The sequence below is a fragment of the Anneissia japonica genome, unplaced genomic scaffold, assembly GCF_011630105.1.
Source record: "Anneissia japonica isolate Jap-2015-1 unplaced genomic scaffold, ASM1163010v1 scaffold2471_len1564793_cov202, whole genome shotgun sequence".
Taxonomy (NCBI): domain Eukaryota; kingdom Metazoa; phylum Echinodermata; class Crinoidea; order Comatulida; family Comatulidae; genus Anneissia; species Anneissia japonica.
This window is the reverse complement of record NW_022709610.1, coordinates 499,379-511,417: the sequence shown is the minus strand read 5'-3', so window position 1 is coordinate 511,417 and position 12,039 is coordinate 499,379. Positions and strand designations below refer to the sequence as shown.

Sequence of the window (12,039 nt, the reverse complement as noted above, 5' to 3'; positions counted from 1 at the left end):
TGTTCAACACCCCCTTCTTCCACCCCTACTGGATCTACCGCTATTGATCTGTCCAATCCCCTCCCCCCACTGGATTCACCAATGTTGATCTGTTGTGTTTACGTAAATTCGAGTTTTGATTGGTGGAGTTGGCTTGACCCTAAATTTCCACTACCCCCATTAATGGATCCGCACCCAGTTGATCCGACGTGTATTACGTAAATTTGAGGTGTTGATTGGTAGAGCTAGCTTGACCCTAAATTTAACCTTCAGTGTCGCTATGTTTTTTTCATGCACAATGGCATTGCGGAAGAATAGCCATATCGACCCGATCCAAATCGACCTGGATTCGAAAGAGAGGGGTCTACGGACACTCTAGTACTGTACAGTAGCTATGCTGGCTAGGCTAGCTACAGTAGGCCTGTATGGGAAGGCTAGGGTAGGCTTAGACGAAATTATTAGGCATTGGCCTAAGCTTTTAATATCAGGTCTAATTATGCCTAGGCGTACGTTAATGTTTAGCTGATCGATTTCTAAAACATGCCATATATTTTATTGCTAATGTGTTTGAGGCATATAATACTACAGTAATATATTCAGTATACAATAGATACTCCTCCATGTTCATGTTGTTAGAAGCAGATACAAGAACATTTTGCTTATATATTTTGTTGATGCGAGGCATGCGTGGTGACGTAATGAAGCTGCCAAACAGACTGCTTCTTTTACGGCCTGATGCGATATTTTTAAAATCTGAGGATTGTGGTACAGCTTAACAGAGGGGATTTATTTATGTGATCAAGGGCGTCGATCCGTGGTTGAAAGCGGGAGGGGGGGGGACGAAATGAAAAATAAAGTCTTTGGCTGTACGCCCAAGCCTTGGTTGGGGACCAGGGGGAAAATCCCCCGGAAGCTCTGGCACCTATAGCCTTTCAATTGATTTTAAGCATTTCCATACGAAATTTTTAAAGTATCCAGTGGCGGATCCAGTGATTTGAAATAGAGCTGGGCCCAGAGAGGGACTTTTACAGATGGAGAGAGTAGACCACCTCATTTATGATTATGACACCTCTACTGTAGATTGCTGGACATGGCACTCTCAGACCTAAATTCTTATAATTATAATTTTCCTTTGTTTTTTCCATTTTTAAAAAATAATTTTGAAAAATTTAGGGTCGGCTCGGCCCCACTTGAATCCGCCACTGATTATTATGACATCATTGCGAGATTGCGTCAACGTAACACTGGAGTTTGTAAACTTTTGGCATCACTAAATCGAAATAGATAGACATGTCCGTGTCAAAGGCTGTATAATTATTGTTTAATAATAGCTATATAAAATTCAATTGACTACCTATAATTTTTTGAAATTAGGAAAAACAGTAATCCTATGTATGTAGATAATATTAAACACTAGTATATACGTACGGGTCATAATAACATACAAAAAGAATAAATCGTTTATAGCAAAAATTGTGCACTTTTGAGTTTGTAAAAATATTGGCCTAATAAGTATACACGCTTCCAATTTTAACAACGTTCAGTGCATTGTTTTCACAATAAATTTAGCCTCTGATAACTGCTGCACCCATAAAATCAATCTAGTGGTTTCGGAGATGGTTACGAAATATAAAAACAATTGCGTTTCTACACTCGGTTTTGGTCCGGAAAATATGTACCGCACTTGGAAGAGTGGACAGAAAAAAATTCATGATTCATGCGTAATTGTTATGCTTTCCATTCACTTTTAAAAGTGGGATTTTAATTATAGAAGATTGGTGAAAAGTGGGCGAACAATCGATATGATGTCTCCCCTACCTTGAAAAGTGGGGGACGTGTCTCCCCTGTCCAAAACTGATCGGCACCCATGAATGTGATGTAAGGGACTTGCGAAAGATGGTGTAAAAGGTACTGATTTTTGGTAGTTTTTGGCCGTTTTTTGTGTTGTTATTCAATATCCAGCCTTGAAAAGAAGTGGAATGTGGTCGTGTGACCTATAGAAACCAGTGTATGAGATATGAGTACATTCCTGCCACCAATTTCAGGAGATAGGTGAAGTTACACGGAGGCGATTAGCAGAATTAATATATATATAGATTATCATTCACTCAGTTTTTCATTTTTAGCATACAATACAGGTATGTCCAAGTCAAATGGAAGTACAGGTATTTATAACCTTCTACAATATTTTATGATAGTTTTCAAGGACAATCTTCTAAACAGGAAGTATATTTTTGTTTCCTTGAAAAGAACAAACAATAATAAATATACAATGAAGAGGAACAAATGCAATGACCAAAACGCTGACAGCAATGATATAATTTATTAATGAAACCATCTGTCTATTAAAACTACAATGATTTGAAATTTGAACAAAGGATTACCATTAGGTAATTCTTTAGTTCTCAAATTAAACAATGTAACATTATTCTGGGATTCAGTTAGGTGGGATAGTTTGTTAGGTGAGATATTTTATTGGGTGAGACCTTTTGTAAGCAAGAATACTTCTCATGGAGTGCTAGGGGTGAAAATGTTGTAAATTTTGTAAATTGAGAGAAAATTATAAATAAGCTTATCATATTTTCAAAATTATATTTTTACATAGCTACTACATTGATATTTCATTTTTATAACAGACGGATAGATTTTAAAATTTCTACAGCGCTAATAAATATGAAAGTTTTCACTAGTGCTTTAAATATAAATATTTGAGAATGTTGCTTGTGGTTACTATGGGATTGGAACCTAAGATTCTGTACTATCATCGTAGCACATGCTTTTTATATAGGCCTACAGTACTTATATCCACTGAGTAAAGTAGTGTTATGCACTGAGTAGAGACAATGACATTTAAGTGTCACAAGGGAGTTTATGGACACAAAAGTAATCATGGAGATGATAGCAGTGCAGCTTAATGATGACAGAACGGTATTGTGTTGACATTGTCCACAAACTACAGCAGTTTATGTGTTTGACATCACTTTACAATAAATAGCTTCCCCTGGATAATGTCACAGATTAAATAGACTTAGCCGATAAATGTAGCCTACGATGTTGTTTGAACAATTGAACAGGACATTTAAGATTTTGTTATCAAGTTAAAAAAATACCATGCTACATTATTAGATAGAGAAGTTATTGTACAGATTTAAATCAAATCCAAATTAAAAATAGAATTTACTGTATTTACCTACTACCTAAAATAGACAATTTTTCCTACAGTAACAAAATACTAAAATGTAATTAATTACTGTATCCCTACTTAAATTTCTTGTATATTCTATATTAATTGCTAAACTATTTGTATATCCAAATCCCACAGAAAAAAAATAGTTACTTTTTTTTATTACTATGGTATAGTCAATGTTCAATGTACTTGATGGAAAAGGTTAAGGCATTCATCCAAGATGAAGCTTTGTGCTGTAAGAGTTAACCTCTTAAAATATAGTAGGCCTACTGTATAATAAGAAGTGTTCACTCTTTCTAAAAACAAGCATTCTGAACCTGCAGTCTTTCATTTTACTTTGCCTTTTTGCATACTGTTTAAATACATGATTGATGTCTTTTAAACAATTTTACAGATAATTACAATCCAGTGTTTGTAACAAAGTGTATCTGAAAATTACAATAGTTAGCTAGACTAAAAATAACTAATAATTTATTTTTGTGAAACTGATTATTTAGTGAATAAAATCAAAGCTATTGGTTGGCTAGTGAAGAAAATCAAGGCTATGCATATTCAGCCATCTTAACATCAGTTAATTAAGCAAATTCCTTGTTATCTGCATGGCTGTCTATTCTGGCTCTGTGCCAAGTCCATCAAAAAGACAGTGTCTTTTCACAAAGACAGTGGTTGAAAATATACGGATAGTGTAAGATTTATGTGGTGATGATGATAATGGTGTAGACGATGGTGGTGGCGATTATCCTCTTGGAAATTGTGATGATAATGGTGATTGTGATTATTATTATGATGATGATGATGACAGTTTTCAAATCTTTTAACTTTATTATGCATTACAAGTAAATAACCTTTGTGGAAAGCCAACTAAAGCGATTACTTAGGGTCTTTGAATCATGCATACATGAATATCATTTGTAAAAGAAATCTGGAAAATAAACTTTGCCAATAGTTGCTGATTAAATTCCCATGCAACAGCAAGTCACCGTACTTACTAATAAGATGTAATGTGTAAAGTGTCGTTATGAGGGGTTGGTATGGTGATTAAACAACATAAAGGTGTGTGAAAACTAATAAAGGAGAGTACATCCTCACCTGATAAGAACACATTGATTAGCTGTTTGTTTCCACATGGAATAATATGTGTCATTTGCTATTGCGTAGATGTGAGGCGGCAAATCACCAATATGCCGCTTATCGTAAGCCTCCATCACTTCAAAATCGTAAAGTCTTGGAATGGTCTTGTATGGATTAACAGCTGCCAATATGGAACCAATGTACGTCTTGAAGAAAAACAAATTAGAAAAATATTATCATTATGGGTTGATCATGAAGAAGTACTGCAGAGATGTAAGCTGGCTGGCAATAATTCCAGGCCTTCTAATTCAAGGGTACTTGGTTATATATCAGATATGTTTTTCAAGAATAACAAATTCCCCTCCAAGAATCTTCATATGAGACTATAAACTACTGTAAGTCTTATTAAGAATACCATTACACATCTTACCCTTCCCAACCCTGAAACTGGAGAGTGTAGTTGTTGGATATAAAAGGAAAATATTAATTTAACTTGCAAAAAAAATGATTCTATTTTCTTAAAATATGACAGTTATGGTACACAGTACTACTGTATAGAGCTTGATATTTTCAGGATGTGATTAATTGAAACTTGATTGGTTTTTATGAGCCTGTAGCCAGCTTACAACTGGAGGTTATGCTTGCCATCCAGGATCCTGACAATTGATTTCATTTCTAATGTGGTTGTTGATACCAAGGATTCAATAGATGGTTTATTTCACCAAAAACATGGAGTCAATGTTTGTAATGAATAATAAGTAAATGTCTTTGTGACAAAAACAGCAATTTTATAAGAGACCCACAAAAACAGATAACTCACATCCGAGGCTGGATTCGGCCGTAAACCCAAATACACATGTAATCCAATAATAGCCTTGGGGCTAATTCTGACGGTCGTCCGGACAAGTAAAGTAAGAACCAGTAAAACCAGTAACTTGCGTAATGTCTTTCCTTCATCCAAAGTCAGACACAAGATTTTCAACAATATTTTTGTTGTTACTGTATAAAACTATCCATAATCTAGCCTTTGTAATTTGATTTGGAACTTCTTCAGTGACGTGAAAACAAAATGAGGAAATTGGGAAAATAAAATGAGGAAATTGGGATTGGGATTGAACATAGGCTACGGTCACACTAGCGTCTCAAGTCTGGCTTGACTCACCGCGGGTGAGATTTCAAGCCAGGCCCGAAATTCTGGGTCGGTCAAACTAGTTGGATGAAAGTCGAAACAGCAGAGCCGTAGAGAGAGAGTTTGGCCAACTCTGTTTCACGGGATTCGATATACGCGCGTGTGATTGGATGGATCGCAATCAAAGATTTTACACCAGATGTGCCCGAACCACTCTTCTTCAACTGATCTTTTATCAGCTTGTGTTTGGCTCGCAATGCCTTCACTTTTGTTTGAATTTGGGCCGATGTTCTCTTCTCATGTCCGAGACTGGCTAATCTGTCAGCAAGCACGCCAAAAATTCCCGTTTTGTTGTTTGTTTTTTTATTTTCTATCCGGTCTCTCAGCTCGGGTTGGCCGCACAAATCTACTAGGTCAGCAGTTTCCTGGTCGCTCTCCAAATCAATCGCATTATTATTAATTAAAATTTGAATTAACTTTTATGAAAAGTAATGATTGCGTCTTGATTAAACACACATGAAGGGTTTTTTAATCAAGAACTTCTAAATACAACGGCGTCATCGACTGTGATTGGTCGACAGCCGACGAGGAAATGTCAATCTCGGTCACGCCAGGGTCAATCCAGGGTCAATATGGGTGCTGAGCCGGGATCGAGATAGGTAGATTGAGATCGAGGTCACGCCAGGCGCGAGTCGGGGCAGATGCGGTCACATTACGAAAATCTCACCCGCGGTGAGTCAAGCCAGGCTTGAAACCCTAGTGTGACCATAGCCATAGGGTTTTTACTCTGACCTGGTTGTTTACAAATCTAAATCTAAAGGTCAATTTGACACGGCCTTCTTACACATGATTAATTACACCTGGAGGCAACGTGTAATTGAAATATCAACTAAAAAAGATGGTTTTTTCGGCTAGATGTTTTTCAAATTTTTTATAGCTAGGGGGAATAGTTAATTGATACACGTGGCCTCTCAGCTGCAAGTACCCAATAAAAATTTACTCGTCCAAAACAGTCCCAAGTGAATGATTCTGTCATGTGATTTTCTATTGTAATTTGTCTATTACTATTTAATTTTTTTATATTAATTTTTGTTTTGTTGATTTGCACAATGTCGTTTACGGCCTTGTTCAAAAACACCATTGAGGTGAACAAGTGTTTCCATGGTTATATAAAGTTATTATTATTATTATAATGAATGTCCATGCAAATGAATGTGGGTTGTTGCTTTTTAATGTTGGAAATTACCAAACAATGTCCATACATTCACTTGCTAGTGCGTATTTTGTTAATGTGGTGAATTACCATGCACTCGCTTTCTAACGTGGGTGTTACTTGCTAATGTGGGTGAATGAATGTCCACGCATTCACTTGCTAGTGGGTGTTTTTGATAATGTGGTGAATTACGCACTCGCTTTCTTATGTGATTGTTACTTGCTAATGTGGATGAATGAGTGTCTATGCATTCACTTGCTAGTGGGTATTTTGTTAATGTGGTGAATTACCATGCACTCGCTTTCTAACGTGGGTGTTACTTGCTAATGTGGGTGAATGAATGTTCACGCATTCACTTGCTAGTGGATGTTTTGTTAATGTGGTGAATTACCAGGCACTCGCGTTCTAACATGGGTGTTACTTGCTAATGTGGGTGAATGAATGTCCACGCATTCACTTGCTAGTGGGTGTTTTTGATAATGTGGTGAATTACCACGCACTCGCTTTCTTATGTGATTGTTACTTGCTAATGTGGATGAATGAGTGTCTATGCATTCACTTGCTAGTGGATGTTTTGTTAATGTGGTGAATTACCACGCACCCGCTTTCTTATGTGGGTGTTACTTGCTAATGCGGATGAATGAGTGTCTATGCATTCACTTGCTAGTGGATGTTAATTAATTTTGGCAATTACCAAACACTCACTTTCTGACGTGGGTGTTACTTGTTAATAGGGGTGAATGAATGTCCATGCATTCACTTGCTAGTGGGTGTTTTGTTAATGTAGTGAATTACCATGCACTCGCTTTCTAACGTGGGTGTTACTTGCAAATGTGGTTGAATGAATGTCCATGCAAGTGAATGCATGGACATTTATTCACCCACATTAGCAAGCGAAACCCACATTAGCAAGTGAATGCATAGACATTTATTCACCCACATTAGAAAGTAAATGCATGGACATTCATTCACCCACATTTCGTTCGCAATAGTCACATGTAGGCCTATTGTTTCAGGAAATAATTTGTTTTCAGACTCAAGATCTGTCAGTTTGAGTTTCTGAGACAAATGTCATATTGGTATTTGAAATATGTATTGAAATTTGATGTAAAATATATTGTATGCCATGTGTCATTTAAAAAATTTAGCATGCCATGTGGCAACAAAATTCAAAGTGTTCTCTATCGCTATGAAATGCTATGAATGTTAATTGATGTTTGTTTAAGGTATCCACACAGGTTCAATGGTAATTTTTCACCTTTTTAATGATATCAAATGTTAAATAAATCTTTCAATTTGTTAATAAATAATAGTTACTCATTAGTGTACAATCAATCAATTAATGAAATAGTTTACAAATCAAACATTTATTTATGATCTAAAAATGACATCAATCATAATTAATCAATCATAATTATCATTATCAATTTATATTCAATAATTACTATCAATTAATAAGAAATCAATTATTATTATTATTTCATTGTTAATCAAATAATTATCAATTATATATAAAATGATAATCAATTAATTAATAAATCCATATTAATATAAATCATTAATCAATCTACAATTAATGTTGTTACTATAATGACACAGCTGTGTAAATGGCAAAATGTATGCAGGTGCACCTTGTAAAATGCGGATATGGGCTGTGTCCAGGATGTTCCTTTAATAACAGATAAAGATAAATGAGACTAGCATCAAAATCAATGGGCAAGGAACTGCATTAATGTGCACGCATGTTCTTCCGTTGGAACTTGTGACAGGAGCCACATTAAAAGGCGCGAGGATTAATGTACCAACATTAACACATTTGCCTGTTCCTGAGTTAGTATTACACAAATAATTTACAAATGACTGAGTCATTAGCAACTAACATGTGTTACTTACGTAAATCTGATCTGCTTCAAATCGTTGCCGGATATTTTCTAATATGCTCTCCACTTTAAGGTCTTGTAGCTTGGCCATGTCGGACATGCCAGCCTGTGCAACCTGTAGTATCTCCAGTGTGGTTGCCATCTTTTAAGAAGTCACTGAGACGTGTCACTCAAAAGAACAAAACTACTGATCACGTTCTAATATTCGTCATGTATCTATTTAAAAACAATAGAAATTAATATTTAAAAAATAGTAGTTTGGCTGTCTTTATTTTAAAAATTAAAAAAAAAAGCATTTGATTGACAGTAAGACCAGGGAGTTGTTATAGGGTTTGTTTCTACTGTTAAGAAATAATCGATTAAAAATCACTTTTCCGAAAAATCGCTTTTATTCTGGCAGTAGTAACAGGACCAGTTTGAAAAAAGCGATTAAAAAAAATCGATTAAAAATACGCGATGGATAGCGTGTTTGAATGGCAAATAACCGATTTTGGCTGTGCACCTTTTAGCTGCAACACGTTAGTATTACACAAATAATTTACAAATGACTTTGAGTCATTAGCAACTAACATGTGTTACTTACGTAAATCTGATCTGCTTCAAATCGTTGCCGGATATTTTCTAATATGCTCTCCACTTTAAGGTCTTGTAGCTTGGCCATGTCGGACATGCCAGCCTGTGCAACCTGTAGTATCTCCAGTGTGGTTGCCATCTTTTAAGAAGTCACTGAGACGTGTCACTCAAAAGAACAAAACTACTGATCACGTTCTAATATTCGTCATGTATCTATTTAAAAACAATAGAAATTAATATTTAAAAATTAGTAGTTTGGCTGTCTTTATTTAAAAAAAAAAAAAAAAAAAAGCATTTGATTCACAGTAAGACCAGGGAGTTGTTATAGGGCTTGTTTCTACTGTTAAAAAATAATTGATTAAAAATCATTTTTCCGAAAAATCGCTTTTACTCTGGCAGTAGTAACGGGACCAGTTTGAAAAAAACGATAAAAAAAAATCGATTAAAAATACGCGATGGATAGCGTGTTTGAATGGCAAATAACTGATTTTGGCTGTGCACTTTTTAGCTGCAACACAAACAAAGCGATTATCAGGTGAAATGTGACCCCTGGTCAATCACTGCAAAGACTAGATCGTATTAGGTGCAAACTTTAAAAAAAAATTGTCCTCTTGTTCATGTCCTAGGCCTACAAGCTAAAAACATGTGGAGCGACAAATTCGTTTTGTAATTATTTTGTGGTGGGATATTGGGCCTAGGCCTCTCCGATCTTTTGGGCCTACCGTTGTCCTCGTTTGGTCGCTCATTAATTGTGCCAATGAGCACAGCCGAAGACATTTGCCTTCTCGCCCCACACCGTATCTTACTCCTCGTCATCATGACAGGAATGAGAAAGATACTATCCTATATAGTTAGGAAAACAACGTGTTGTATAAACAAAATGTTGACGTAATTTCCGTCTTGAAATCCAACTTTCAAAAAAGAAAAAATGCAGTTGCAACACAAGCAGGCTGTCTGGTACTCATTAAAAAAGCGGTTTAAAAAAATCGATTATTAGGTATTTATCAGTAGAAACACACCCATAGTGGAGATCCAATGAACTCAGGACCATTTGAACTATGTTGCAGACCGGCGAGGGTGGTCGTAAGCTAATAGATTCGCACATTAAATTCTTATTTACATAACTTTCAGTTGTACCGTTACTAACAAAATGACATAATTCTGCCAGATATCATCACACAATTAATATTTTAAAAAAAATTAGTTTGGCTGTTTTTATTTTGAAAATTTAAAAAATAATCATTTGATTCACAGTAAGACCAAAAATAACAACTAAATCCCTGGTAAGACCAAGTATAAAAATAAATTAATTGATTATCAAAACAATCTACAGTACAATACTTCCTTATTTTTTGTATTTTTAATTATTATTTCCCTATTCCCCACCATTCAAATTTTCTTTGGTTAATGGAATAACTTATCAGTCAATTTTTTTTATATAACTTCCTCGAAAATTTGGCATTGTAGGTCAGCTGCAGTCAAAAAAGGGCCTTTGTTCAATTACCTGGGACTAAGTTGAATTGAAGTTGGCACAGAGGTTTGACAATGATTGCAATTTACAGTTGAGTGTGATCCAGTCTTGGTATGCATGGATAGGGTTAATATACTCCATAATATATAGTTAACATCTTAGAACAAATGATTGAATTTGAATAGTAAAATCTTTAGAAAAGTCAATGAAAAATGATGATTGTAAATATTTGTTGCTTAGTGATGGAGTACAAATACAATGGAAAAGATGTGAGGCAACTGACATAATTTTACATACAACTGGAAAATGTAACTCATTAAAGATAATTAACTTAAATGATAATGAGCAAACTGATCATAAATATGTGTTGAAATCAGTTGGAAGGCCAAGGCCAAGCTGATACATTATAAGATCATCAACATAATTCTAGGGATCACCTCAAAATGATTCTACAAAGAAGCAATTCATTCATTATTTCTACCTGATTTAAATTCCCTTCTTATTATAAGCACTCTCTTCTTTCCTCCATAAATATTCTTGCTAGACAGTAAATCTATCTATGAGATTACTGAGCACAAAAGCTTGAGTGTAAGCAGATCTTACTGAACTTGAGGCAGCATCTCACAATGATCAAAGGATCTGTTATTTACCTTGTTAAGACTTCATTTTTTACATACCATGTCCACTAGAATTCCTATAATGATGATTATGCACAACCCACCCATACAATGGTTGTTTTAAAATCTATAGAAATAATATACAAATAAAAGAAATGTTCCTTATAAATTGCTGTATGTGATACAACATAATGGAATTCGAACTACAGTATCACCAATGATGATCCTATTAGGTCCTGGGTCCTCAAACCAAAAACAACTTACTATATAGTAATAGCGTTTTGTGGGACTTACTATTAGTTACTACAGCATTATCAACAGTATTTGTGGTAACTATATTGATATAATTCCAACAGCAAACAATACCAGGGACCTGATGTTTGTTTACAAAAGTTAAATGGTGTGTGTAGAAACTTGTTGATTCTCTATGCGTCATACCTACTGTAGCTAGCCTACCTCCTGCAGTTAACACATTCCTAACATAACAACCTCTCTATGCATTTGGGTTGACATAACCTCATAAAACAGGATAACCTACAATTTCACTACATTGTCGTTAAGATTTTAGACTTTATCATACCACAAAACAAAAAAATCACCTAGGCCTACTCAGTAGATAAATTGAAAAATATTTTAGGCTTAAATAAATAAGAGCTAGTAGAAATAAGTAAAATATCGTAGTAATAGTATGGTACAGGATTTATAGTCGTGTATATTATTTTTACAGGGAGTCTCAAAGTGATTGGGTTTCCCTTTGACAATCCTAGGTTATTATATTTGAAAAGAAACTGGCATGCGGCAGCATTGCTAAATAATGGGACGGCCTAGCTGAGCAGTCTAGGACAGGGTGGCCCAATCAGGGAACGGCCTATCTGAGCAGTCTAGGACTGGGTGGCCCACTCAGGAAACGGCCTAGCTG

The 12,039-nt window shown here is 35.3% G+C and overlaps 1 protein-coding gene across 10 annotated transcripts in view; it reads right to left on the bottom strand.

The window, feature by feature from the left end:
- LOC117106798 (unconventional myosin-X-like) overlaps positions 1 to 12,039 on the bottom strand; it is a 101,685-nt gene that overhangs the window by 77,415 nt on the left and 12,231 nt on the right. For 9 of the 10 annotated variants that reach the window (XM_033248240.1, XM_033248244.1, XM_033248247.1 and 6 more), the window contains exons 2-3: positions 9,043 to 9,245; positions 4,256 to 4,443 (exon numbers count right to left, since the gene is read on the bottom strand). In XM_033248240.1, the coding sequence (XP_033104131.1) occupies positions 4,256 to 4,443; positions 9,043 to 9,171 (317 nt within the window). In that variant the 5' untranslated portion in view covers positions 9,172 to 9,245. Of the gene's footprint in view, positions 1 to 4,255; positions 4,444 to 8,472; positions 8,675 to 9,042; positions 9,246 to 12,039 lie in introns of those variants that run through there. The other variant, XM_033248241.1, reaches the window with a different exon arrangement.